This window comes from Fusarium tjaetaba, assembly GCF_013396195.1.
Source record: "Fusarium tjaetaba strain NRRL 66243 chromosome Unknown NRRL66243_c0000283, whole genome shotgun sequence".
Classification (NCBI taxonomy): Eukaryota; Fungi; Ascomycota; class Sordariomycetes; order Hypocreales; family Nectriaceae; genus Fusarium; species Fusarium tjaetaba.
The window spans coordinates 29,339-56,550 of record NW_023501479.1 but is presented as its reverse complement, the minus strand read 5'-3'; the positions used below and the strand labels follow the sequence as shown (position 1 = coordinate 56,550).

The 27,212-nt window shown below is 47.8% G+C and overlaps 11 protein-coding genes across 11 annotated transcripts; 5 read left to right on the top strand and 6 right to left on the bottom strand.

Moving 5' to 3' along the window:
* Nucleotides 1-397: 397 nt before the first annotated feature.
* FTJAE_11556 (30S ribosomal S17P protein) lies at nucleotides 398-3,007 on the bottom strand (the record flags this gene model as incomplete). The annotated part of the gene is made up of 1 exon (XM_037344510.1): nucleotides 398-3,007. The coding sequence occupies one exon, from the start codon at nucleotides 3,005-3,007 to the stop codon at nucleotides 398-400; it is 2,610 nt and encodes an 869-aa protein (XP_037201417.1).
* Nucleotides 3,008-4,033: 1,026 nt separating this feature from the next.
* Nucleotides 4,034-5,613, top strand: FTJAE_11555 (aldehyde dehydrogenase (NAD+) mitochondrial; the record flags this gene model as incomplete). Its single annotated transcript, XM_037344509.1, has 4 exons — nucleotides 4,034-4,315; nucleotides 4,365-4,419; nucleotides 4,467-5,270; nucleotides 5,321-5,613. The coding sequence occupies 4 exons, from the start codon at nucleotides 4,034-4,036 to the stop codon at nucleotides 5,611-5,613; spliced, it is 1,434 nt and encodes a 477-aa protein (XP_037201416.1).
* A 120-nt stretch (nucleotides 5,614-5,733) lies between these two features.
* FTJAE_11554 (major facilitator superfamily transporter) lies at nucleotides 5,734-7,610 on the bottom strand (the record flags this gene model as incomplete). Its single annotated transcript, XM_037344508.1, has 9 exons — nucleotides 5,734-5,851; nucleotides 5,913-5,997; nucleotides 6,066-6,335; nucleotides 6,391-6,487; nucleotides 6,535-6,664; nucleotides 6,716-6,837; nucleotides 6,889-6,974; nucleotides 7,025-7,401; nucleotides 7,510-7,610. 9 exons carry the CDS (start codon nucleotides 7,608-7,610, stop codon nucleotides 5,734-5,736), a joined length of 1,386 nt encoding a protein of 461 aa, XP_037201415.1.
* An 838-nt stretch (nucleotides 7,611-8,448) lies between these two features.
* Nucleotides 8,449-9,045, bottom strand: FTJAE_11553 (uncharacterized protein; the record flags this gene model as incomplete). Its single annotated transcript, XM_037344507.1, has 1 exon — nucleotides 8,449-9,045. The coding sequence occupies one exon, from the start codon at nucleotides 9,043-9,045 to the stop codon at nucleotides 8,449-8,451; it is 597 nt and encodes a 198-aa protein (XP_037201414.1).
* A 1,588-nt stretch (nucleotides 9,046-10,633) lies between these two features.
* On the top strand, nucleotides 10,634-10,924 carry FTJAE_11552 (uncharacterized protein; the record flags this gene model as incomplete). The annotated part of the gene is made up of 1 exon (XM_037344506.1): nucleotides 10,634-10,924. The coding sequence occupies one exon, from the start codon at nucleotides 10,634-10,636 to the stop codon at nucleotides 10,922-10,924; it is 291 nt and encodes a 96-aa protein (XP_037201413.1).
* A 1,277-nt stretch (nucleotides 10,925-12,201) lies between these two features.
* Nucleotides 12,202-13,911, bottom strand: FTJAE_11551 (uncharacterized protein; the record flags this gene model as incomplete). Its single annotated transcript, XM_037344505.1, has 1 exon — nucleotides 12,202-13,911. The coding sequence occupies one exon, from the start codon at nucleotides 13,909-13,911 to the stop codon at nucleotides 12,202-12,204; it is 1,710 nt and encodes a 569-aa protein (XP_037201412.1).
* A 920-nt stretch (nucleotides 13,912-14,831) lies between these two features.
* On the top strand, nucleotides 14,832-16,533 carry FTJAE_11550 (uncharacterized protein; the record flags this gene model as incomplete). Its single annotated transcript, XM_037344504.1, has 3 exons — nucleotides 14,832-15,049; nucleotides 15,100-15,525; nucleotides 15,576-16,533. 3 exons carry the CDS (start codon nucleotides 14,832-14,834, stop codon nucleotides 16,531-16,533), a joined length of 1,602 nt encoding a protein of 533 aa, XP_037201411.1.
* A 2,301-nt stretch (nucleotides 16,534-18,834) lies between these two features.
* Nucleotides 18,835-19,864, bottom strand: FTJAE_11549 (acyl thiolesterase; the record flags this gene model as incomplete). The annotated part of the gene is made up of 2 exons (XM_037344502.1): nucleotides 18,835-19,731; nucleotides 19,778-19,864. 2 exons carry the CDS (start codon nucleotides 19,862-19,864, stop codon nucleotides 18,835-18,837), a joined length of 984 nt encoding a protein of 327 aa, XP_037201410.1.
* Nucleotides 19,865-20,230: 366 nt separating this feature from the next.
* Nucleotides 20,231-22,726, bottom strand: FTJAE_11548 (uncharacterized protein; the record flags this gene model as incomplete). Its single annotated transcript, XM_037344501.1, has 9 exons — nucleotides 20,231-20,431; nucleotides 20,487-20,720; nucleotides 20,768-20,977; nucleotides 21,035-21,274; nucleotides 21,325-21,501; nucleotides 21,548-21,875; nucleotides 21,926-22,266; nucleotides 22,312-22,438; nucleotides 22,494-22,726. The coding sequence occupies 9 exons, from the start codon at nucleotides 22,724-22,726 to the stop codon at nucleotides 20,231-20,233; spliced, it is 2,091 nt and encodes a 696-aa protein (XP_037201409.1).
* A 1,134-nt stretch (nucleotides 22,727-23,860) lies between these two features.
* On the top strand, nucleotides 23,861-25,117 carry FTJAE_11547 (uncharacterized protein; the record flags this gene model as incomplete). The annotated part of the gene is made up of 3 exons (XM_037344500.1): nucleotides 23,861-24,259; nucleotides 24,307-24,534; nucleotides 24,584-25,117. 3 exons carry the CDS (start codon nucleotides 23,861-23,863, stop codon nucleotides 25,115-25,117), a joined length of 1,161 nt encoding a protein of 386 aa, XP_037201408.1.
* Nucleotides 25,118-26,233: 1,116 nt separating this feature from the next.
* On the top strand, nucleotides 26,234-26,843 carry FTJAE_11546 (uncharacterized protein; the record flags this gene model as incomplete). Its single annotated transcript, XM_037344499.1, has 2 exons — nucleotides 26,234-26,675; nucleotides 26,728-26,843. 2 exons carry the CDS (start codon nucleotides 26,234-26,236, stop codon nucleotides 26,841-26,843), a joined length of 558 nt encoding a protein of 185 aa, XP_037201407.1.
* Nucleotides 26,844-27,212: the final 369 nt, after the last annotated feature.

The window sequence follows — 27,212 nt, the reverse complement described above, 5'->3', positions numbered from 1 at the left end:
TTTAAACAGAGGCTGCCACAGGGACCCGAACTTCAATAAGCAAGCTATTATGTTAATCGCTCTCTGTAGCTGAAGGCCGTAACTGCACTTGAGAAATACGGTTAATATAACTTATTACGGATAAAATTTATAGCCTAGGACTGAGCTAGTTATGTCTTCTCTATAAATAACAGTAGCCTATAAAGTTAAGCTATAAGCTATAAATATAAATAATATAATCTTTCTTAAAGTTATTTAATAACTATTAAAGGTTTTATTAATTAAGTTACTTAAATTAAATTAAAAAGTTAAAGTATTAATACTTTTACTAAGGTAAGTTATATCTAGGTAACTAGAAGCTTTAATAGCTAAGAGAATATAAAGTTAATTAAGTTTATAAGATTAATATATAATAATTTTAAACACGATGCTTATTATAAGATAAGGTGTCTCTGGACCATGTCCCGTCACCTCCAATGTAATCTATCTGGCCCTGGCGGTGCTCTAGTGTACTTAACCACGTATCTCGGAGCCGCCTCATAGCTTTGTGCAGACCCCAGCAAACAGATCCGTCTGAGAACCCTTCATCCCTTATCGACTCATACACATTCTGTGATATCTCAACACATGACTTATCGCTGACTTCCCAGAGTGTACCGACTACATGCCGAAATCCCGCTAATTGGCATGCGCTGATGAGGTGGATGCTCTCGTCAAAGAAAGCGTTCCCTCCAATCTGACCTGTCCCGCAAGCTGAAAGATATGCCAAGAATGGTGCGTTTTCCCGAAGATTGATGTCCATAAGTTCAGGTACTTTCAATAAGCCATCACTGAGAAGCAGCCCACTTTGAGAAGGATTGCCATCCGTCTTACCATGGCCAGCAAAGTGAAAGATCTTGCAATTTTGAAGTTCGTCCAAAATCGCTTGTTTGTGCTGGTCAGCAACGCAAGACTGGAGGTTCATTGACTTGCAGAGCTTGGCAATACCCGATACCTCTTCTTTGACGAAGGGAAGCTTGATTTGTTCAGTAGTATCTTCCATAGTTACTAAAACAGCTTTGTCCTGGGTGGGATCTGAGCGAAGCTTTCGGCCATTGATAAGTGCTTGAATCGATGAACTGTACGATGAGATGACTCTATCCAGCACTGTTTCGGTCGATCCTGGATAATGATGTCCAAAGGCGTGGAAAGGGAGTCTACTCAGTCTACCAGTTGGGATCCACCAGATGTGAGGCCAGTCATCGCCTGACCGGTGGTTCGAAATACCTAGGGCCTGCAGAATAGGGCCAGCAACTACATCCCAAAGCCATTCCAGCATGGAAGGGCTCGTCAATGAACCTTGGCTCTCTTTCTCATTCATTTTGTCCATGGTCAAATTAGGTAACGGTAAGGACCTGATTTGATGTTGTTCGACAAGGATGGCGTCGCAGCGAAACTTGCTTAGGTTGATAACTATGATAGGTCCTAGACTGGCTGCGGCTCGAATTTCATCCTCACTTGGTGATTCCAGGAAGTCACTGAATCCCGGATGTTTGCGAATCTCAATAATGAGGCTCTCTAATTCGGTGCTTGCCTCGCCTCGGCGATTTGCGATTGCCTGTGCTGAAGCCGAGTCGACACTCCGAATTGGCGCATCAAGCACCTGACTGAGTTCCTGAAATCGTCTAGCCAGTTCAGGGTGGACATCTTCGAGGTCGAGAACATCAACGCGGATCTGTTGAATTGCCGCAGCAAGTACTCCGCGACCCCTTTCAAGTACGCTTAGTGCAAAAAAGGGTTCCTTGCCAGCGTGAAGTGCCACTGCTGCGGTATCGCAAGCAAGGTCTACTATTCGGCCCAACATACGCTGCTTGTCGGCGAAGCCGAGGGACCTCGGTGTCAGTTGAGGCAGTAAATCGAAGGTTGCTTGAGAAGCATAAAGAGCATGCTGCCAACGAGAAGTGTGTGCAAATGTCTCAAAGAGAGCCTTTCCAGCAGCGATTCCTGTCTGGATGTTGGAATTGGAGTGATCCAGAGCAGACCGATAGAGATTTACGGCAGCATCAAAGTCATCCATACAGTTATTCAAGGTGTGGCGATTCCAATAACAGTCTGCGAGATTGCTCATGTACTGAGCTAGACTGGGGTTTCCTGGTTGAGCGACAGCAATGGATTGGTGCCCCATCTTGATAGCCTCTTCAACATCACTCGTTTCTCGGTTTCGTACGTACCGCTTAGCGAGCCAGATGGAGAGGTTGCTCGAAAGACTTGAGATATCTGCGTGTCCTAGTGGCAGGGTGGTCAATGCCTCTTGTCCGAGTTGAATTGCTTCATCAAGGTCATTCGTGTTGCCTGTCCTGAGGTAGCGGTCTCCAAGATGACCAGCAAAGTTGGACTTGAAGAGAGCTTGATCGGATGAGCCCTCAGCAGCAGCTTCGGTGATACCACGACATATGTCAATAACTCTGTTGAGCTCTGCAAGAATCCCGGTTCTTCCATATCGTTCGTGTAGCTGGTTTGCAAGAGTATTAAGTCGCCTTGGTCTCCTCGGACTATCGAGCGGATCCAAGTCCACGGCTGGCTGGGCTACTTCTATCGCCTCTTCAAGATCTATAGAAGATCCTGTTCTCTCGTAGCGCTCCCCAAGGTGATTTGCCAAGTGAGTCAGCCGGAAGGCTTTACCATCTGAGTCAGCTGCCACATCGATTGCATGCCGTGTGACTTGAATAGCTCGTTCGAGATCAGGTAGTGATCCAATTTGAGCGAATCGGATCGACAAGTAAACACCGAGGCTGTCCAGGAGAGCGCCTCGATGGATGTAATCATTCGGAGCGGTATCGATTGCTTCTTGCCCGACCTTGATTGAATCTTCGAGATCAGTGAGTACCCCAGTAACGCTGAAGCGGCGGCGTAGAGTGTTTCCCAGCTCGTGAAGCCAGATGATGCGATCGGGCTCGTCTGGTGGTGCTACCTCCACAACTTCCCGAGCTATGTCGATGAAGGAATCGAGCTCATCGATCAATGATTTACTCTCGCCTTGCTCTGACATGGTGATGGATTTTCGGTTGCCTTTGGCTATGTGTAGACAATGGTCTTGATGTGGGGCTAACAACAACGGGATCGAAGGCGCAAGAGATCTGTCAAGTAAGGACTTGTGATGCCTAAAGCGCGATGTTGGCAAACGATCTCACGCTTACGCACTCATGCTGCCTCCTCTGCATATTTGTGGCTTATCTTTCACCACTCACAGACAATGGTAAAATCAGGCTGTAGGCAGCCTTGCCAAGCTTCTCTTGGGGAATGATGACTTGCATCTCGGAGTAATGCAGCCCGAAGGCCAATCTTTTTCCCGCTAGAGACTACCATTCGAAGGTCTGGTATGTAGTGATACGGAATTGAGGCTATACGGAGCTTGGGTAAGCAACCCATTAGATTTCACGTTGAGACAGCATGTCGGGCCTCCTGTCCAGGTACGTACACCCGCAAATATCCTCCCCGCATCTCCACCGATTGACTCTAAACTCTAAATTATCCCACCGGGAGTGTTTATAAATCATCCACTACCAGTAGAAAGCTCTACCGCCTTCGCGATAGAGACGTCATGAATGGTAGATCACTCTGGTGGCATGTTCTGCCACGAGATATTGTATGGTGAATCCGAACAGGGTTTTGCTGCCAGTTCTGTGAATAAGGCACGGCAATTCCAGATGCTCAATAGCCGACTTCATGCAGGCAATATTGACTCTTATCTTGTTCTTGAGATCTGGTGACCCAAACGCAGGTACTTATCCCTCAGCTAAGCTAAAACAAACATAGTTCATGTGGGATCCCATTAGTAGCCTCGGTTGGGGAACTTGGGGAAGAGATCTTCCCCTCCGACTTGACTTCTTCAAGAATGATCTCCGCATTTCAAAGTCCCGCATCAACTGCCGAACTCTCATCCGGTACTTTGTTCATGTTTGGAATCAAGTGGGTTATCTCAATATTTAATTTGAGCTTCGGTGTCTGTAAGTCACAAGTACCATCTCATTTTCTTGCCAAAGCTCATTCTAACACTCAGCTTTTGATAGCCAAAATGGAAGAGTTCACTTCATTTGTCAATACCGTAAACGGAACTTCCGTCACTGGAAAAGTGACACAGGGAACAGATCCATCAACAAGACAAAAGCTCTGGGATGTCCCAGTTGCATCGTCCGACGACATCGAGAACGCAGTTTCTGCAGCCAAAACTGCCTTCACACAGTGGTCAAAGACATCGTGGTCGGAGCGACAGAATGCCCTCCTTGATGCTCGAGATGTCCTGATCTATCATAAGCCTGCATTGGCACAGTTGATAACAAAGGAAGGAGGAAAGCCTGTAAGTGGCACCGTGACTTGAGCGAGCTCGGCGGTTCTGACCCTTGCAGATTCAGTTTGCCACCATGGAAGTTGAGCATTCGATCAACTTCTTACAATTTAATGGTAAGTCAAGTCGTCGCTAAAGAAAATGCCGACCTAACAAAGTACAGCGAACCAGGAGCCACTTCAAGAGCAAGTGATCCAAGATGACGACGAACTACGATTAACGATCCGAGAGAAGCCACTAGGTGTCATCGCCGCTATCTGTCCCTGGAATTATCCCCTCGTCCTCTCTATCGCCAAGGTCGCCGCAGCCCTTATAACTGGAAACACGATCATCGTAAAGCCTTCGCCATTTACGCCCTACTCCATCTTGAAGGTCGTCGAACTACTCCAAGGAGTTTTCCCAGCCGGCGTTCTCCAAGCCCTCAACGGCGACGATAAGCTGGGACCTACATTATGTCAACATCCTGGCGTCGACAAGATCACATTTACCGGCTCAACTGCGACAGGAAAGAAGATCGCGCAGGTGGCTGGAAATCTTCTAAAGCCCGTCACATTAGAGCTTGGAGGCAACAGCGCGAGTATTGTTTGTCCAGATGTCGATCCGAAAATCGTGGCACCACAAGTGGCGATCGGGTCTTTCATGAACTCAGGTCAACTTTGCGTTGCTAGCAAACGTGTTTTTGTCCACGAAGATATCTACGACGAGTTCCTGGAGACAATGGTCAATACAGTCAAGGAATGGAAGGTTGCGCCCACGTCAACACTCGAGCCCGGCATTATGCTGGGTCCGATTCAGAACGAGATGCAGTATAATATTGTGAAGGGCTTCTTCCAAGATTCAATCGAGAACGGGCACTGTTTCGCGCTGGGCGAGAAGCCAAATGACACTGGAGACAGCTTCGTCATCAAGCCTGCCATTATCGACAATCCTCCCGATGACGCCCTCGTCGTTACACATGAAGCCTTCGGTAAGACTTGCAACCCCAATCATTTCGATAAGTTATTAATAGTTTCACAGGCCCTATTGTTCCACTGATGAAGTGGAAGACTGAAGACGAGGTTATCAAGCGAGCCAATAACACACTATCTGGTCTCGGAGGAGCTGTCTGGTCAAAGGACGTTGATCATGCCCAGCGGTTAGCAGACCGCATCGAGGCTGGCACTATTTGGATCAATAGCTTTGAGAAGCCTCTACCTCAAGCGCATCTTGCTGGTCATAAGGAGAGTGGTGTTGGTGGAGAATGGGGTCGACGGGGACTGAGTGTGTATTGCCAGCCTCAGGTGATTCATTGTTACAAGTCCAAAGTATAAACATGTGCTGCCAACAGATCTTGTAACTCATTATTTATGTCTATAGATTTATTCACCGCTTGTGAACTGATGTATCTCGAAACTGTCTTGTATTGGTAATTCTCAAACTCATGCGTCTGTTTACATGACCATTTTGAACTCTGGGTCTCGATCATCTCCGTAACCAGTAAATTGGTTGTGCTTTCCGTTCTTCTTGTCTCGGTTGGTCTTTGCACACCAAAGTACATTGAGAAAAACACTGTGAGGCCAATGAGTTAGATAATGTGCATGTACAACAGCCAGTTATTGGATACACTTACGCGACCCACGCATAGCATAGCAACCCTAAGATTACTCTGTGTCCTCTATGGTATAGCGGACCATCCTTCGAAGGATAAACGAAACCTATGACAGAGGTTAGATCCCATGATTGACGATCTACCTTCAGCAGGTATGATGGAGGGAAGTCTTACTGGCAACGAAGCCACCACAGTTTGCTACAGCCAGCTGCAACGCAGAGGTAGTAGCTCTCTTGTAGTGGCCGGCTGAGTTGTTCGAGTTCCAGACCAAGATGCAGGGGACAGAAGCGTACATGCCCAAGGCCATCAAACACGTCATCGCGAACCGAGTGTTGGCTGCCTGTACGTTTGCAATAACGGCGTAGCCAACAATGGCGATTGGCAAAACGACAAGAATGATGAGACCGCGGACTTTTGTTCGATCGGATATAAACGCAACGAGAACTGAAGGCAGACGCAGGTTAGTTGGGGGCTATGAGAGCGGATGTACTTCACTTACCTGTAACGGGGGTAGCGACTGCGTATGGAATTACACTCCAGAGTTGAGCCTGGTTGGCGCTTGATGCAATGTGGAGGTCGTTGACAATGGTCGGAAGCTAGAACATTCAGTCATGTACAATCAGATGGAGACAATGATACATACGAAGAGGCCGAATGAGTAAAGACCGGCGAGAATTGCAAAGTAAGCAGTAGATGTAAGCCAAACTTGGACATTGAAGACTCCACGGCGCACTTCACCCCAGCTGAACTTCTCGTCTAGCTCTGATGCCATGCTATAAAAGGCCGTCAAATCAGCTGGTCATCAAGATGTCACGAGAACTTACGTTGTACCGCGGTCTTGTTCCAGACGCTTCACGGCCCATTCTCTCTCCTCTGGTGTAAAATATCGTGCGGTTGTTAGGTTGTTTGGTAGGGTGAAGAACACGATCGATCCAGCAGCGACAGTCTATGATAATGTTAATTCGAAGTCCTAAAAGTTGTGGAAACCAAGACCAACCATTAGTCCCTCAATGATCAGAATCCATCGCCAACCTTCCAAGCCACCTCGTGGCCCGATGGCAGCAAGTCCACGAGCAAGCAAGCCTTTATGGTGTCAGGTAAGCAAATTAGGTTGACCACCCCAGATAACTCACCTCCAAAGGCTCCAGAAAGCGATGCTGCCGTGTAAAAGATGCCAATTCGCAGTGCCAGTTCACCGCGTGTGTATATGCTGGAGAGATAGAGGACCATTCCAGGTAGTAAACCACCTTCTGCGACACCCAATAAGGCTCGTACAGCTGCGAAGCTAGCGAAGTTGCTCACGAAACCAAGACACATGGTGATGATTCCCCAGACCACTGTCAGAGTGGGCAGCCAGATCCTGGGCGACACCTTCTTGAGGACCAGATTACTGGGCAGCTCACTGAAGACGTAGGTGGCGTAGAAGACGGCCAGGCCTTGAGAGTACTGTAGGTTGGTGAGACCTAGATCTTTCTCCATGCCGATAATTTTCGCGTTGCCGACATTCGTCCTGTCGAGAAAGGAGCACAGAAACAACAGTGCAAGGGATGGTAGTACTCTAGGTAACGTGATCAGTTGGTGACGCGCCCGATGACGGATGATGAATGGATAAACTTACCGCGTGTCTGTCTTGAACAAAACTCTCCTGGTGAGACGCGCATTGTGCTCAACGTTCTGTTCGGGATGGTCCATCTCCTCGTGCTCAGCCTTAAAGTCCATATTGAGCTGTTTGATTCAAATAAGACTATGAAGGCTTATTAAGCTTGGCGTTATGCATATGGCAGCAACAGCATGGACTTGGCATCAATTATTTAAATGTTTTCCCCAGACTCCAGGTTTGCGGGGAATTACAGGCGAGCGGACCCCATGGTTTGGTCTAACCCGAACTTGTGGGGGATCATCCTTGTTAGAGGTGCCGGTATTCCGAGATGATTTTCGGCATCCAATAGTAGCACCGCCAAGAAGAGTGCTGCTACCCTTCACTGTAGATACGTAAGCGGGCTAGACCTCTATAGATGACGGTCTGGTAGGGTCGTGACTATGACGTTTCCCCTTCCCGGGCCCAAAAGTAGAGCCGTCATTTGGAGTGCTGCTACCCTGACCGAGTAAGTACACTGGAGCTACGGTTTATGCAGACGCCCATTTGATATGGAGGAATGGCATTGCGATTGGTATTCACCTTCACGGCGTCCAAAATTGGCGCCGTTGGGTAATGACCAGAGATTCTGTTTTCCAGAGGCTGACAAATAGATTGGTTGTAGTTGAGAAAAGGCCCTTTCAATATTGATAGTACGGCGGTAGAAACTGTAAAATGCAGAGACTGCACTCTAAAGCATACAAAGAGTAACGACTGTAGAGAAAGACAAACAAACAAAAGACCTCCATCCACATCAGTTATCAGCAGCCATCGACAGTGATCCTACTTATCCCACAGCAATGTAAAAAGACCCGAAAGCTCCGCCGCATGACTTCTGATGGATAAAGCCCCCTATCATTGCCGTCGTGGAGTCTCACAGTCGAAGCTGACCGCAGACAACACTGCTTGCCAACAACTCTTCTAGTCCTTCATGCCGAGACAGAAGGTCCAGCCACCAACATATGTGGCGTGGGCACCCGAAACGCAAGCACCGAGAGTAACAACAGCCGCAGGCGTAAGAGTGCCAGCAGAAATAGCTTCCTCAGTAGCAGCAGCAGCTCCACAGGCAGTAAGGGCAGCAACGTAAGCGACAGTCAACCCAGCGCCGCAGACACCACAGCGAACAGAGGGACAGCCAGCCAGTCGACGTCTGTGGTCATCCTCATGTTCAGAACGATACTGAGCGATCTTGGAGTCGATTTCCTGCTGCAGTTTCTGGCGGTTGTCCTGACGCTTCTCAATCTTGGCGTCAGATTCCATGTAAGTTTTGAGGTTCTTCTTGACGTCCTCAAGGGCAGCGACTTTATCAGACTGTAGCCAAGACTTGATGTCTTTGACGCTGACGTCAAGGAAGTCAGCCCATTTGTCGACGTTGATGGTTGAGACATCGGACGTAGATAGAATCTCGTTGATGTCGGTTTCTGAGATACCGAACTTGGCGGCTACATCCTTAACGGTAAGGAGAGCAGAGGCAGTTGCGGTGGCAAAGGCCCAGAAGATGATCTTGGTAACAAGCATTTTGATAATTGTGTTGAGTGAAAGCTCTTAAGGGAAGATGGATGGAGGTGATGATGGTAATAATGAGAGAAGAATGTCGGTTTGTGAATGGGTGATCCCTTCTTATACTTATTTTGTTGGACTACTCACAAGTAGCTGTTAACAACGCCAACCGTTTAAACCTGTCGAATTACATGTCTCGTCAAGACTTGCCTAGTTCTCCTGAATGTTGCCTGGCAACTATTCTCACGAGTGACCCATCTCGTCGTACAGCTGGATAATCGCTCTTCGGCATTTTTAGACAGATTTTGGTCGTCTTTCGGCATCATAGACGCCAAGGAGATAGCTTAGACAGGAGATGTGACGATTCCAAGACTCCGCAAGTAAAAGTGATACGATGATCATCGTCGAGGCTGAGTTTATCTTGAGACATCTACCTCAATCAGGAAGGCAACACTTACTCATGGTCCTTAGAAATCCTTCTATCAAACTTTCTCGAATATATCATCAAGCGGCAAGTGTTCGGCAGTCGCAAGAGAGGAGCTCTAGGGACGTATAGAGGATATCGTCGTCTTACGACTTGAACTTAAGGTTGACAGGATGACGTAGATCCTATCTGAGAATGGAAGGAGGAAATTAAGCGTTGTAGGGATCAGGCCAGGAACAGGTAGCAATCAAAGTCGAAACCCTATTTAGAGGATCACCAAGCCGATCCTAGCCGTATGATAAAATATACCGCATATGTTTCATATCACTATTGCTAGGAGCATTAACCTTCGGGTGATACGAGATATTTCTAGAAACAAAGTTAAACTAGCTTGACGAATTGTCCACGAATGGCGGTGGGGATAATTGATGCAAGATATGCTAATCCCAGTGTTTCATATTGTGAACTTAGATGTTAAATAAGGTTATTCCTTCTAGAGGGTCCTATGAGGCGATCTATGGAAACAAATACGAGCAGTCCACGATACCACGCCGATCCTTACCGGTCAGTCCGAGGTTCCCGAAGGTTAATATCATACACAAGATGTATTCGTCTCATGTATCAACACATAGTAAAATGCAGAGGCATTCACTCTAGCAAGTCTAATATTTAAAAATGACTGCTCAGAGACTTACATAATGAAACAGGAAACACATGAAGAGAATATCAGAAATGAACTATCCATCACTATGAATACTAGGCTATGATCCTTCTTTGTTCCCTATGAACAAGCCTTGCGACTTTCACCCCAACTAGGATGTTGATAGGAACTCGGTTGTCCGAGCTCTTGATGCTGTGAGGTTAAGAGATACAGCATCTTGGCATGAGTATCTGCTAATCCCTTAGCATACTACCTTGTGGATTACGTATGTGTCTGGCGTTTTCCGGAACGATAACTCGGCATTTAGTTTCTAATAAGAGTGTCAGGAACAATATATAAACTAAGTATGACATGAACTCTTCCTCTACGATCAGAACATACAAACCACTCCACAGTTTCACAACCATTTGCACACTCACAACGCTCATTGAATCACTCATCTCAACTCACTGTCCACAAACGTAAGAAATCCAGAACGGTAGCTCTTACCAGCATTCTCTGATACCTAGAATAGTTTCACCATGCAAATCCTCACTTCAACCATCTTCATCACCCTCCTCGGCGTTGCCGCCGCTTTCCCAGGCCTCACTCCTCGCCAGAACTTGAAGAATGGGATTCTCATCTGCCCCAGCGCCGAGCTAACCTTTGCCGACCCGAAAGTCGGCATGGCTTCGGTCTGCACCCGCACTTACAGCTGCCAATACGGCAGTGACGGTATCAAGAGCGGCAATGTCTGGACCAACTCTTGCACTGGCTGCCCTGGGGACCAGAATGTCAACTCTTTCGGCAACTGTGTTTTTCAGTACGTTTGAGACTTTGCTATACTAGCCTAGAGAGGATTGTAGGATTATTTTGGGGAGATTCGTGTTGGATTGGGAGGATAAAATGTATTAAAGACCAAAAAAACTAGTAAAATGAAGAAAAGCTGTTGAGATCAAGGTCCTGGCCACGGTACTGAGAGTAGCTGATTGCTTTAAACATGGCATATGCCTACTGGCTGGAGGGTTTCCGTGAGCCCAAGTTGCGATCTGAGGCAGCCTTTGAAATGAACCATCATACTATAGAGCTCTTGTGCACGCGACATGTATGCAAGGTTTACCCCGGAGTCTCTTATCGCTGCACCCCTGAATCTTGGTACTTAGCGGCTAGCTAGACGAGGACTGCAGAGTAACAGTAGCCGTTGCCGATGGCCCGTGGGTAGAGTTAAGGTACGCGGCAAGAAAGTTTAATAAAGCAAGTGACTTTCATCTGTCGATCGCTATGTTTAACAAAACACGAGATGCCATATTCAGCAAAATGGAACGATTTAAACTCTTGCCAAAACTCAATTACAACGGTCTAAAGATGAGAAGAGAAGAACCAGTGGGCAAAACGCTTGTTACATGAATCTGAATATAGAATAGCAAAAAGATCAATCCCCACTACACTACCTGTAGTGAAGAGCGAAAGAATGATCACGCTGGGGATCGAACCCAGAATCTTCTGATTCGTAGTCAGACGCCTTGCCATTGGGCCACGCGACCAATTCATGATTTTCTTGCTCTAATATCGTGTTATACGCCCCAGTTTTGCCATTCACTCTAGCTTCTACTCGGGGAAAGTGCTATGCCGAGCAACGGTTCGCTATAATAACTAGGGCATAATAGAACAAGAAGAGTCCTGCACTTGTGCTTCGTTTATTATCCCTTTCTGTGAATATCATTAGAGTGAAACAACTAAAAGAATCTGGTCCTGGGCAGGTTCTATGGTTGAGTCAGACAGGATATATGCTTAAAGCGACAATCTGACTTCAAGAATAAAATTTACTAAGATCACGAATTCAAGTGAATGTACAATTGAATAACGCGTTTTTACATCTATATTACGTCCGTGAGGCACATTGAAAGCGTAGGTAGAACGCCAACTTGAGGGTGAGGCAAACTTACCCTAAGCCAATTGTGGATGTACAGATAGACATGAAAATTTGGATCCACTACGTCATAGCAATTGAGAAATTGGTCGAAAAGTTCAATTGGCCAAGCCAGACTATAAAAATAAAGATACGATAGCATTGACTACTGAGCTTTAGGCATATGCAAGAGAGATAAATTTACACACGGCGTGGCCATTCAGGATCCCGCGCCAATTCCATCTGTGCAAGATGAATCGCCTGATCCTCCGGGTCCTCAAAGCTCACGACACTCGCTGTACCATTGGGCTTGAAGTAAGGGCCGTCAACCTCGCATTGAGCATCGTTAGCAGGCATAGTTCCATTGTAGAGGAAGGCCCGGACGTGCTTAGCGAGGCACAGCGATGGAACTGCGACAGAGCAATGGCCGTATCCCTTGACCTCGACGATCTTTGAGTCCTTGAATGCAGCTTCTGCTGACCTAGCGGAGATGAGGGGACAGACTGGATCATAAGTTGTAGTGAGAATGAGCAGAGGGTGTGCTGTCTCAACACCGTTGCGGGGAACGTAGTTATGCGTCTTGGGAATGCGCCATTGCTGCTTGGCAAAGAGGTAAACCAAATCATCGGGAGCGAAAACGCTGCGGTTAAAGGTTGGCATAACAATATCCAACAGAGAGTCCAGATCCTGTGGCCAGTGAAGAGGTCCCGCGAGACCATCGTTCATCGAAACCGTGTAGAGCGCATCACTGTCGTCACCATCATCCAGACCATAGGCCATCAGAGCCTCAGTCGCGTTACCGTTCATGAGCTTCTCCATACGCTCGGCAAACGTGCCCCAGAACTGAGGCTTGTATAGAACTGGGAACAGTGCACCATACCAGATTTTCTGGTAGTCGAGAAGACCGTAAACACTGTTATTGACATACACGTTCATCGGCTGTTCCTTCAGCTCTCCAACGAAAGAGAGGAATTTGTCTTTGAGGCCTTCCCAAGAGTCTGCCATGGGCGAAAGAGGGCATGCGTCGCCAGACTTGATGCACTCCTTCAGCAGACCATCCATGACATTCTCTGTGTCATTTAGGTCCTCCATATCGAAGCGAGCCTGATACCAGAGGAATTGATTCACAACTCCATCGATGATGACCCTGTGAGACCTCTCAGGGAATAGAGTCGCGTAAGTTTGGCCGAGAAGAGTTCCATAACTGAACCCCCAGTAATACATATCCTTCTGACCAATAGCATCAAGAATACTGTTCATATCGGCAGCTGTCTGAGGAGTATTGATGTACTTCCCATGCTCGCCCATAGTATCCTCACAAGCTCTCACATAATTATGCGTCCAGGCATAAATCTCAGCGCCATCCTTGACAATGTCGATATCATGCACTGACCCAAGTTGCTGACGCGCTTCTTTGCTGGGATAGCATGACGCGCGAGGAGACGAGGAGTTAATGCCGCGGGGATCAAACGACACAAGATGGAAACCGTCACCGACAATAGTACTCAATTGTTCTCCACGTCTGTGGAGAAACTCGAAGCCACTGCCGCCAGGACCACCGGGGTTGAGCAGGATGTTCTTGCTTCCCTCTTTGCCCCGCATGCGAATGATGGGGACATTGAAGGTTTTGTTGCTAGCGTCAGGATGAAACTGATCAATCGGCACATCAATCTTGCTGCACTCTACAGTGCGATTGCTGATCTCTCCGCAAGGCTTCCACTCAATGTGCTCGCCTGGGTAAGTCGTGCGGTCATGACCATGAGAATGCTGGTGGCGATGAGAGCAGCTAGGCGCAAGCCAATGGAATGCCGCGACGGTGAGGATACCAGCGCCGAAGAGCTTCCATTTGTTAATGCGTGACTTTCGGCGCGGCTCAGCCCATTCAGGCGGGTTGAGTGAGTGCTTGTCCATTTTGATGTTTGTTGATGATGACTCGATGAAGAGGAGACGATGGTTAAAATGAAACCAGTAGGCTAACGCGTTGCCACGTGAGCATCCTTGCATTCGTCATCACAACGCGCCGACATCAGCTTTCGATTTAGGAAGGTAATTAACCAGAGTTGTCATTTTTCACAATCGAAATTGAAATTTTGTCCGCGGACAAGAAGAAGTCGATCTATTTTCCATGGACTGTTTTTATTCTTCTCAGGTCATGCTTAAGGCGACCATGTTGGTGGAGCTCTACTCCTCCGGTTATGGACCTCCATGCTCGCGACTTGAGGATTCTTCAAGGATCCAGCCTCTTGAGGTCCATCTTCCTGACTCGAGTTACACTACAGATCGAGTCATTTGGGTAAATATAACCCACCCGGAAAATATTCTATTTCCCGATCACCCTCTCGGTTATACGGCAAGGCAAGAAGACGTCGTGAAACCATCACCATCATATTTCGTATACGTAATGGAAACCGAAAAAGGGTTGCCATATCCGCATCTGCTAATTATGCGAAAACCACACCGCATCGAGCGCCTAATTTAGCCATCCTATAGGAGGAATCAGAGCCCTGTATAAGCTTTCGGCAGCTAATTTATGGGTATGCGCGTGATTTTTAACCGTTTCAGAGATCGTAACTCGTCCCGTTCCGGAACCTTTCTATGAAGATCACTTGAGCCGTGACACCTCCGATGCATACCCGTATATGCGGGTGCACTGCTTCGATGATCTTGTTCCCGCTTAGGAAGATTAATGACGAGGAAACCTGTACGGGCCGTACCGATCTATCCGGGAGCTTGTTGAGCGGCAGTCGATGGACTAGTTGACTATAAAAGGGCAGTTGGTTTCTCTAGTTTTGGGCTGTTACTCATCAGCAATATCAAGACATTCGATAATCATGACTACCTTTATGACTCCGGCTTCTGGGCTTCAAGCGAGCGTCAAGAGGCATCCATATCTGGCACTGTTCAAGATCCCAGAGCAGTCTCCCCAAGGCACAAACTTCAAGGATGTCTCCTTTGCTCAGTTCGAGAGAGATGTCAAACAGACGGCAAAGTATTGGAAGGACAAGCTTTCTAATCTAGGTGTCAAAGACAGGGCGGTTGTCGGTGTCTGGTGAGTTGGTGTCATCGTGAATCTGCATCATCAGCTGATTCCCAATTCAGGTTGAGGGGTTATGCCTACTCCGATACCGTCCACATCCAAGGTCTCAACTGGGCAGGATACATCCCTCAGCTGTTATCTCTGCGCATGACAGACCCTACTGTCATCTATGAGCTCCTGCAGAAGTCCAATGCTGTGGCCTTGTTGCACGAGCCAGACAACACTTCTCTCTTGAAGGATAGCCCTGTGCCAACATTCCCAGCCGGCACTAACCACTTCGACACCGATGCAACACAACTGCCAGTGGCCCCTTGGCATCCTAGCAATGAAGATGATGTGCTCTTCATTTATCACACGTCTGGCTCGATTTCAGGAATACCGAAGCTCGTACCTCTTACTGCGCGATGGGTCGACTACACCTTAAATATGTCAACATATTTTGAGGAGTGGTCAAACAAGAAGAGAGAGAGGATGGTTAGTGTCCATATGTAAGTCTAACGTGAGGGCCACTAAGCGGTAGTGTACTGATGATCGATAGGGGAAGCTTCTGCCACCTTGCCGGATCTGCCCTCAGCTGGATTGCCGCTAAAGAGGGCTCATGCATCATCATCCCAAGTACCCTCCCTGCTCCAGTCCCTGAAGTGCGCACTATGCTTGACGAGCATGGCTTGACATGTGTGTGCATGTTCCCGCCTGCTCTATCTGCTCTGTTCAATGAAGCACGCAAAGATCCATCTCTCCTGGCTTCTCTGAAAAAGGTTGACAATGCAGGCTCTGGCGGGTTGACCCTCGATGTTGCAGATTTGGAATGGGCGCGCAAGAACGGGATCCCAATGTTTAATGTTTTTGGTTCCACAGAAATGGGCCTTGCTTTGATGACAGATGCTAGGAAGAACGACGATTACCTTGAGTGTCACCCTGCTGCCAAAATGGAGTTCATCCCCATCGGAGATACGCTCGCGTCGGGTGAGCAACTACTTGAGCTGGTTGTACCCCCTGAGGCGCCCAACTGCCCAGTCCCCAGCTTTAGGTCCGCTGATGGCAAGTTTCATTCAGGCGACTTGTTTGTTGAGGTCAAGCCTGGCAAGTACTTTTTCAGGGGACGCAATGACAACTGGATCAAGATGGAAGCCTCCCTACGATGCGATACCATGTCTATAGAAGCTAATGTCATGGAAACCTGTGGCGAGGATCTTGTCAGCGCCGTGGTTGCTGTCGGTGTCGGACGCCCTTGTCCTACTATAATTGTTGAGCCGAAGGAAGAGCTCCTACCAGGTCACAATGAGGGTTCGACGCAGCAGTTGAAGGAGGATATCCTGAAGAGGATCACCCCATTCCATAAGCGAAGGTATACACATGAGCGAGTCGACGATACGCGATACATCGTTGTTGTTCCACGGGGGACTCTTCCTAGAACAGCTACAAAGGGGAACGTGCGAAGACAGGAGGTCGAGAAAGGGTTCCAGACGGTGCTGGATGCCGTGTATGTGAAGTAGTTATGATAGCGGTAGGCACAGAATGATTAACAACACTGAAGTTTCTGCATACTTGGGCGATGATGTCAGATTGCAAAAGCCAAATAAGATGATCAAGGTATTTTAGAAGAGTCCCAAGTATCATGCAGCCAAGCCTTATATCCGACATATTGAAGCGATCAGCTGTCAGACCAGGGTTGTTCAGCAAAGCCACAAAGGCGGCCGATGCCCTGGATATAGTCACCAGTGAATTTGTTCTATTTGCGGCGGGGAGCCGGTAGCTAAACTGGTTTTAACCTTTATTTAAGAGGCTGCCTAAGCGCCTTAGCTCGTCGTATTGCGTATGCATTCTTCTGTACCGAATCAAGGGAGATCATTTATCTCCGTATGCTTACGTCGCGCCATCATAGCAGAGCAAGCGGATACCACGCTTGCCTCGTATTTCTGCCTGTGCCATTGGGTGTAGAGGTTCTAGACGACTGGGATCCTGGTATATATGGTCAGATTCAATGTGCCGTAGTACATCGGCAATGAGGAAGTACAAAAATGAGGTAAAATCCACAGATTTTAGTGGCAGGGATCAGGCAGCAGAATTGCCTTCCACGAAAAAGGCGGAGAACAAACTCTATTTCATGACAAGCATTATGGCTCGCTATTCGCTCTTGATATCTCGCGAATCGCGGCTTATGATGAAGACAATCTAGCTTGCCAACAAACTTGCATGGGTACAGTCAGCCAGCTTGGCATAATTCCCCAAATCGGAAGCAGCCGGTGGCGAGGCAGAGTTTGAAATGCACAAGGATCAAGTCTCGTAAATAGTTCTTGGAATTGGGAGTTCATATGTCAGGTTGAAATAAGATGACCGCTAACCGATTCGGGTGAAATAAACGCTTCCCTGTCATCGTTTCAACGTTGAAGTTGCTGATTTGGCCAGTCAGATCAATCATTGTATGGGCCTCTTGGTGGGATAGGTTGGGTGTCGGAATCATTGGGGTCAGCCTGGCTACTGACTCCGCCACGAAGATGGATACCTTTTTAACCAGGCTTTAATACTACTTATGTTTCTCTAGTAGCTCATAATCATACACATCACACTTGCCAATCTCCGAACCAGAAAGAACTTCGGACCAATTATATAAATCTTGCATCTCGATTTACGTAACACGCAGCAAAACGATGTTTGCGTCAAAAAGCAGTAGCTATCTTAGTCCACTTGGCACTGATGCAGGCAAGGTAATTTGAATACGTTTATGTCAGCATGCCCGAGACTAACACGTTCAGAGCCGACGGGAACGAAATAGAGAAGCACAACAACAGTTTCGGAAACGTAAACAAGCTGTTGAAGCGGCGAGGGTGAAGAGATTGAAGCGACTTGAAGGTGTGGTGGAGAGAATGAGCACTGTGATTGTGGACTTTGCGGATAAGATGCTGCAAGAGGAGATACTGCAACAATATCCCGCCTTGGCGACCGACGTGCAGGATGTCATTAAGGAGGTTCTTAGGCTGGCAAACGAGGCGGGGGACCCCGAAGAGACGAAGCCGTGTGAACGGTATGAACAGAAATCACTGGAATGTGGGGATGATGAATCGGATACACGAAGATCTTCACAGGATTCAGCAAGCCCAGCAGGATCACAGAATTTACTAATCGACATGCCATTTTCCTTCGATCAACATGACATGTTCACGACCCGCTCCCCACCAGAGCACAGCCAACTCAGAAGCTCACCTCAAGCGGTATATTCAACAAGACAAGACCCGCTTCATGACTCCCGTTCAACGCCTTTGCCGCCGCCATTCATGGTACACTCGCTGGGCTCTGGAATTTGGGACACACCTGCGTCACTACCCTCAGCATCTGTTTCCTCTCCCGCACTACAGTCGCACTTCAATATAGGCTCAAGACTTTCCGAACAATCAGCCCTAGCTCATACGTTCCTCGATCAGACAAACCTCACGTATCCTGATATATACCGCGATTCAATAAGGAAAGCTTTATGATACAGAGACCACAATTCGCGATGGATTTGAATGGCCGGACACTTAGCGTTGAAGCTTGCTCTCCTGGTGGCTTCGATGACTGAAAAGCAGCCACCTCATGAAGGAACGTCGATCTGCAAAAGTATAGCTTTCGTTCTATATCTAGCCATGGCATTTATCGATCAGGAGCAAGCAGGTTCGAGACTCGCCGATACGACATCTGATCTTTGGAAAAGTCACCCCCAGCTTTTATATCTTTGAACTACTCCTCGGACCATCTTCTGCGATTCGAAGTATTCCCTACACAGAAGATTAGTCTTTATTGTCAAGTCATTAGGAAAGTCAAACCTCTTGTGTGCATGTAGCCAGTAAAGTCCCATCTTTTGCAAACATTCGTTGGACAACCAAGGCTCTCCCGTGACCTGCCCAAGGACTTTCCATTTCTGAAACCATCCACTCATCTGCTTTAGTCCGCAGCGGTTCATGAAAGTAGACCCTATGGTCAAGGCTCGCTGCCATAGCCATCCTCGGACGCTTAGCCCATTCCTCGATGGTAGACCCCAAGCCCTCAACTTCATTCACTAGTTGAACCTGAGATCTCAGCTTGGGGGGGAATGACGGTACATCTTCTAGTGCGAAGGGGAGTCGCCATATACGGTGAAGTTGTGCCGCCGCGAGAATGAAGTAGCCGTCGGTCAAAAAGGCTAGGGCGTGAAGATGAGCGTCAGGCCCGCCATTTTCGGGAATAAACCCAGGGAAGCGAAACCACTGGCGGAAGATACGTCGTTTATGTGAGGGGTTGTTAGAAATTGGTTCATCGATCACATCGATTCTATAGCGCTGGAATGGCTCTGTCAAGGTCCATTCTGGCCGTTCTTCACACTGTTCGTCCGGAGGTTCAGGGATCTTGAAAGGGGCAACTGTGTGCTCGACAGTCCTCGAGACTCTCTCAGTCTCCCGAGTGAAGCTAACAGTGATAATGATAATTATCTCGTCCTGCTGACGACATTCAACCGTACGCGTGGCGAACGTAGAGCCTTGTTGAACTCTTGCGACATGGTACGTCTGTCGTCTATCAACAGATCCAGGATGAAGAAAAGTGCATTGGCAAGAATGAATGCGAAAATCTCTTGTCACAGTCTCTTGGGCAGCAGCGAGACTGAGCGCAATTACAGAACCGCCGTAGATACCCCTTCCTGCGGGGGGTAGCCACTGCTCGTAGACATTGGTAAAGACGTCCTGCATTCTTAGTTTTGGTTCAGAGGGGTTTATAGCTTCTACTTACATCCCCTAGGTCCTTGCGTTCTGTTATTTCAAAAATATTGGAATCGGGGCTGGCCTTTGCGGGCACAGCTGAATTTAGGCTGACCATGACTTGACGATACACTTAACAACGAGGAGTCAGTGCTATATAAGAAGAAACAAGTGCGATTTGGGTTCTTGGCGACAAAAGAACCGAGGTTCGGCAATCTAAACTCCCCACTCTACTCCCAGTCAACTAGTACCAATCTAGAATGCATCCCCTGCCAAATGTGATGTATGGAGTTCTTAAGAGTAGATTCTGGTGTTCAGCTATCATGGAAAATGTCATTACACAACATTGCCTATGCATATAGCCGTCTCACGACCCAGAGGCCGCTGCCTCAGAAAAGCCCATGTCAATGTCTCAATCCTCCTCGCGACAAGAAACGAGAAATTGCCTATTGCGAAACGCCAGACCCTTGCTCAAGGCAAGTCATTAGTTTCCTCTGGTAAGGGACTTTGCCAAAAGGCTCTGGTCTGCTTCGGTTCGTAGACCCTGCTCAGCAGCTCTCTTGGAGTTCTCAACCCCAGAAGAAATGGCCGCGGATATCGTAGAGGGGACAGAACCCAAGGTCTGCTTCTTCTCGTTGGTCTCAGACACCCTGGTATCCATGTTCCTTATGGTCTTCGATTGTCCCTGTAGAAATGTCAGCTTTTATGGAAAGGGTCAGCCATCTCATGTTACTCCTTACATCTTTCGCTTTCCTCGAGTTCTCATCAAGTGCCCTCCTGGAAAATTCCTGTGTCTCGCCTGCTTTCCTGTTGACCATCCTCGAGTCCATCCCCATGCCAGCGAAAGATGAAAGTTCATCCACCATACGCAGCATAGGGAAGATACTCATTTGCGACATCCGGGCCCACATTGAAGCGTAATCGGCAAAGGCTGAGAAGTAGGATCTGATGATGGTAGTGCTATTGAGGATGCACTAGATCACCAGTTAGAAAGTTCCATTGCATATGAAGGTCGACTCACGCTTCGCTTAAAGTCCAGCATGGAATATGGCCCAACCTTGTCTCCGTCGCTGCCGGCCTTGATGGCATCAACATATGGGTTGACATATTTCTCTGTGACAAATTTAACGGCTACCGAGATGGCGCTGAAGAATCGCACGAGGTTCACAACCTCGGTCTTGATCTCCAACATCGTGGCGATCGCCTGGACCAAGATGCCCTTGATCGCGTTCTAGGATTCTCTGTCAGTCAACGGCTCGCATACCATATTATCTACTTAGATACGTACCATTTCCAGGCTAGAGTTCTTGAGACGTTCCAGTTTGGAGTTGGCCTGGTTCAATCTTTCTTGCTGCTCAACAAGAATTGAAGTGGAGTTTTGATAGGTCTCTCGTGTGGCAGCCAGTGCTTCAGACGCTGTATGTAGCCTTGTCTTGGCTGATTCGAGGACTGCCTGAGCTGGGGCGGTCTGAGCTTGAACTTGTGCTATTTCCGTATCAGTGTTGTTGAGTTGACTGGGCGCGGTGCTCTGTTCGATTGTCAGTAATTGCCAGTAGAAACTTGGTCGGGGAAGCGTACCCCATTCGCAAATGATCCCGAGAAAGACTTGGCGGTCGCGTTCATGGTAATCACCGTCGCGTAGTTACTCAGGAAATCCCTCTGCCATGATTTGACCATATCGGAGTCTTTGTTCGGTGCAGTGTATCCAGGAGACTTGCCAGCTTGCTCTAATTCGGCCGCAATCCCGTTTGCAATCTAAAACGAGTCAGCCAGCTGATGGACGCAGCGAGAGTGAACTTACCTTGCAAGCCGAATCCAGTGCGGACTTGTACCGTTGGCTAGGTTCCGAACTTGAGGCCAGAGAGCCGAAAGACTTCTGCGAATGCGCAAGCATCTTCGCTGCGAAGGCTGTGGCCTGGCCAGCTTTGTCCCAAGCAATGCCATCAGTGGTGCCAAGAAAAACAGTGCTGAGCAGTTCCCAGTAGATCAGATCCCGAACGACCTGGCTGTAAGCAGGATCATTTGCATCCTTGGGCTTACTTGTACTAGGGACCGGCATGGATTGGTTCAGAGCGGCGGTCAAGCTGTCTACCAGCTTTTCGACAATCTGCCGACCAACGATGTCCCAGCTAAGAACATTAGTCGGAATCTTTCAAGAGTAGACACTCGCAGTACTCACTCTTTGGGTAATCCATCAGAAGCTCTTTTGAATGCCTCGGTTGATGCTTCCAAGGACTTCTCCAATTGATTGGTAGAAATATTCTGTTGGTAGTCAATCGATGCCCCAGCAACAGCTGACTCAATGTCCTTCAAGACTTGTTGGTCTTCTGAAGTTGGTTCTGCTGTAACACAAGCCTGATGGAGCTCAGAGGCATGGTTAATCCACTCTTTAAACTTGCCATCCATCTCCTTGGACGAATCCAAACAGTCCCGAGATGCATAATTCCAAGCTTCCATCTCCCGTATAAGGAGGTGTCCGGGAGCTTCTGGGTCGGAAAGTGCTTCAAGGATATTCTCAAACTAGGAAGGTCAGAAAGATGAACCGCCAGTACTACTCGCACTTACCTTTCCATAGACTGCCTCAGAAAGCATGTTGATCTTGCCCATCTGCTTGTCTGTCTCCATGAAGGTGAATCGACCCAGATCGACACACTTCGAGAGATTCGCCTGGAGCCTGAATCCGGCAAAGTCACTGGGTCGAGTTAGATTTTGTCCTATACCATGTTCTCTCGGAATAATCCACATACCTCAGGTACTTGAACCCTTCTCTTGGGGGTATAAAGGTGGCTTTGGCCGTCTGAGAGCCGGTGGCGACAGCACAAGCACCAAGGGCATTCAACGCCACTGGAGCTGGCATGACGATGTTCTCCCATCTGTATTGAGATGACAAAGATGCCTTTGACTCTCCAGACAAGCGACTGACTACACCAAAGTCCTCTCTCTTGGTGAGGACCTCGACTTGCCGTTGGTTGAGAGCCATTTTGATACGAAGTGTCTTTGTAAGATGAGTTTGGCTGGCTTGATTGCTTTGATAAACAGTGGGAAGGTGAGATGGTAAAGCTTGGGACTCACAATGGGATGGGATAAGGCTAGGATTTTGTACTTGTAATAGAGCTCTACTATGAAGATACTTTGTACTGATGGCCAACTGCGGATATCTTTTGCTCCACCCTCTCGCATCTAAAACCAGTAAGTCTGAGCTGCGCACTACAGCTCAGGCAGACGGCCTCCAGACCCTCCCCTTCGCCTATCACAGCTCATTACCCCTCCTCTGATCTAGATTCGGCTACGAACGAGTGGAAAGTTCGCAATAGTCCGTTCAATCAATGGACGTCTCAGGTTCCAAAGATCGCCGCGCTAAGATAGTCTATGCATAAGGCTGGCTGGGATCCCAATACTGAGCAACCGTTGGTCAACGTGGCTCGCCGATCTTCCAAAACAGGATATGTGCATCAATTCGGCGATCTGGACCTGCAACTGGAGACTTTAGCTTTCTCATGAGGAGCTGGATTGCCAACGTTAATCCATTTATGTGTGTTCAGCTAACCTTGGGAGATGCTAGTTCGTGCTATCAATCGATAGTCTTGCGCACGACTCCACATTGAGTTAACTCGTCTGAGAGCTGCATGAAGGCGAGTTAACCTCTCGTCAGCTGATTGACTGACTTTCAGATATTCAGCCGCAGGTCAAAGCTATGGTATGCGGCATGTGAAGTGTTCGTGACGCGTCGATATCTTCTTTGGTGGGCTGATAATGAACTAGTAGCCAATATATTGAGGAGCGGATCCTATACCACTTCTCGTAGTTGGAAGTCAATGTGCGGCTAGTGAAATAGATTGGTCGATATGAGTCTGGAACTCTGATGAACGACGCCGATAGGATGGGACGCTGAGTCTCAGATGCGGAGTTGGTGAATAATATCGTAATTCATCATATTCTCGGCCTCTTCACTCACACACGCTGCCTTAGTTCAGCAAATTGGTTGCCTCAATGCGGCCGCAAGAATAAGCATAAAGTTAGATCTCATCCCTAAGCTATTCTCTGATCCGATTCCTCAATTCATCTCTCTTTCTCTAATCATTATTCACCCATCTATCTCAACTCTCCATCAATCATGTCTTTCGCGACACCCTGGGAATCTATGCTGGCTCAGATGGGCCAGGATGGTCTTCGGTTTGCTCAAGCCATACCTGCTATGCAAGCAAACGCAGTCTTCGCAGCTGCTGGAGGGCCTTTCCAGGATCTTGTTCGGAGGCTTGAGGTCTTCAAGCAGAAGGTCGCTACCCAGGATGTCTTCCTCCGCTCCGGTGTCAAGGAGAACTTTTCCATGGCCATCAATCGCCTAGAGGTAGCACTCCTTCAGCTGTACAAGCTTGCTGTCTTCATCCGTGGAGAGTTTGGTGGCGATGACTTGCAGAAGATGGCTATCCTTGAGCAGTGCTCTCGAGCATTTTCAGACTGTCAAGCTGCCTCTCAGGCTGGCTTCGATCAGGTGCAGAGTATCTACACACAGGTTAGTAAGAAAAGGTAGCCATTAATTCTCGATACTGATTAGTTCAGGCTGCGTCTTTGAATGCGGAAGAGATCCAGCAGCTGCAACGGGAGGTCGAGCGTGCGTCAGAGCAAACTCAGATGGACTGGGAGAACGGCCGTCGTCAGATGGAGCAATATCAAGAAGATGTTGCAAGATATTCTCGCCAGTTGGAGGATGCTTCTAATGCTTACCGTGAAGCACACGATAACGCGCGTGATCGTGATATCGGCAACGACATTGGGAGGGTATTCTTTGTAGGTTTTATCAATCTGGCAGGCGAACCATCACTAATGCACGCTACAGCCTTTTGGTGGTGCTTTTGGTGACATGGAAAACAATCAGCAGAGAGTTGAAGAAGCTCGACACAGAGTGAATGCTGCGCAGGACCAACTTCAGAATGCGCAACGCGCTTTCATGCAGGTTGTGAGCCAACAGAACGAACTCAACATGAGGCGTGCCGCTGTTGATCAAGTGGCCCAGCAGCTTCCTGTCCTCCAGGCGACGGCCGATGCACTCAACAAGCAGTCCGCTGCACTCCTGGCTGGGTTCACTGAGCTCAGGGAGAAAGCTACACAGTTGGCACTCCTCATGAACGATATTAGGAACGGAGCCAGAGATACGGGTGCCCAGTCGTGGGATAAGGATAGGTTTGCGGAGGGTATTCTCAGACTTTGCCAGATGGCACTTATTGACGGCCGTGTTTGCGACGAAGTCGAGACCATCACCAATGAGATCTCTAGTGGATACTCTGGCCAGGTACCAAGCAGTGTTGCCGACCTCTTGGCTAAGGTTGGGCAGCTTGCTAGGGATGTAGCTCAGAAGAGTATTTCTGCGTAGTAGATGATCGTGGACAATTATAGTAATTGTGTTATTACTTAGCTTTTGGATTGTAAGAAAGATATCTATAGCAGCTATGCAAGCTTAGTTCATCATCTATAGGTCTACCCAGTCAACATCCGGTTTCGAAACCATGAACATGAGTAATAGCAATAGAAGAGGCCGAGGGGCGATCCGGATGTCATCGGCTATAGGCCTGTTTGTTAGCCATCTCAAGCACATACGACGATACCTACAGGAAAATACGGGATCCCGTCTGCTCTCCCATAGTCAAGCCTGTAAGCGGCGGATTAGTAGTTGGGTCGGTGACGACCAGCGAATCCCCGCTGTTGTATGTTTTGCATTTTTGATGAATCTCACTGGAAATGTTGTGCTAGATTGTTTTGCCGCTTGTCGTAGCATATGCATGGTCTATGGTTGGTTAGCCTAGATAGGTAAACAAGCTATGGTTAGTGACTTATGCCTAGACACCTCAGACTGCTCCTTGTGTTAAAAAGCTATTAAGATATTTTCCTGTTATAGAAAAGAAGCAGAAGCACTAAGGCCTCTCCTCCCTTTATGCATTTCGACAATCGAGGGTTGGCCTGAATAATGGTTTTGCTTGATATGAAGTTTGTTAATGTAGTTATTGTTTCCTCGCGCTATGACCACGCATGATCTGATAAGTGATATTGGTATTTCCAGACTGGGCCAACAAGAACGGCGATATACCTTTCATCATGGAACCAACAGCATGTTCCCAGCTTTTACTGAGTCATGCCAAACTCTTGTGAGCTTCAAACCAGGAACAAAGCGTGTACATGACACCAGGGCACCGATCATCGTAACTACCAACATGCCGTTGACCTCGCAGGGTGTCGTCGCTGTTGGTAGCAAAGATATCTATTCAGGTAGCTGATAAGTACCGACGGGGCCGAGATAACCGTGCCGTAGTATCCGAGTTCACAACCAACACGAACAAAATCAGGTCAGATATGCAACTAACCAGTCGCTGCCTAAAGTAAAATGTAGCGCCTGAATGATTCTCAACAAGTTCAAATACTCACGTTTCAATCGTTCTCTCGACAAAACAACACAGCAATCGTGTGCATTCCTGAGTTCTAGTCTGCATACAAAATGGTCCCTTCCTTCCTCAAAGCCCTTTTACTTCTAGCCCTCGGCAGCGGTTTTGCGTCTGCCGACACGTTCGATTACGGCGACAGGGACGGCAGCCTATTCCTCGACCTTTCGATCTCCGAAGCCCAAAGCAAACGCCATGAATGGGGGCTCGTCGAGCCTTGGACCAGCGACTACATCTCAGCCCTTGAAGAGAACAGATACGGCGATGCTATATGGGCGCGATATCAAATGTTTGGCGATACTTTGAATGGCACTTTCTTAGAGTATCCCCAATGGACAGTTCGCGAAGCGATTGAGGAGGATGCTATTGGATACCGAGTTCGTGAACGAGACATTTGGAAGCACGCCATGGCTTTCTATGCCAATTCAAGCCAGAACACACAAAGTAATATACTTGATCTCATCTTCGACGTCGACAGCAGGAACTACTTTCGACTACGTAAGTTTCGCAACTTGTCAATCGACGGTGCTTTAACTCACAGGATGTTTAGTTATAGACTGGTATCGATTGCATAAGCGTTTCCAACAAAGCGAACACGTCATTCCAGGTTGCGACTGTTTGAAGATTGCCCAGGATGAAGTTGACTCTGTTCAAGAGCTCAAGTAGTTGACTTTGATATCGCCTTGCTTCAAGATGCAAACTATCATAAGGAACATGCTACCTCAGGACCTTGATCCTAAATCACTTAGTTTGCTTGATCTAAGTTCAGAATAAGTTTAGTATACCTTTTCCCTAGTCTATCCTGAACCTCATCCCAATGTCTGATGTCTTGCTCCCTGAGGACATGGGAATTCTTCGCTCCTTTACTTTGGCCAATCATGACGGGACTTTATCTGTACTCCCAGACCGGTCTGGCAGTTTGGAAAAAGAAGCTAGATAGTTAAAAGTATTCCCGGCATTCATGCATATTGCCTTCCAAAGCCTGGAGTTAACTGGTATTATTCAGTGTGTTGGCTTGAAATGTCTAGTTGAGAT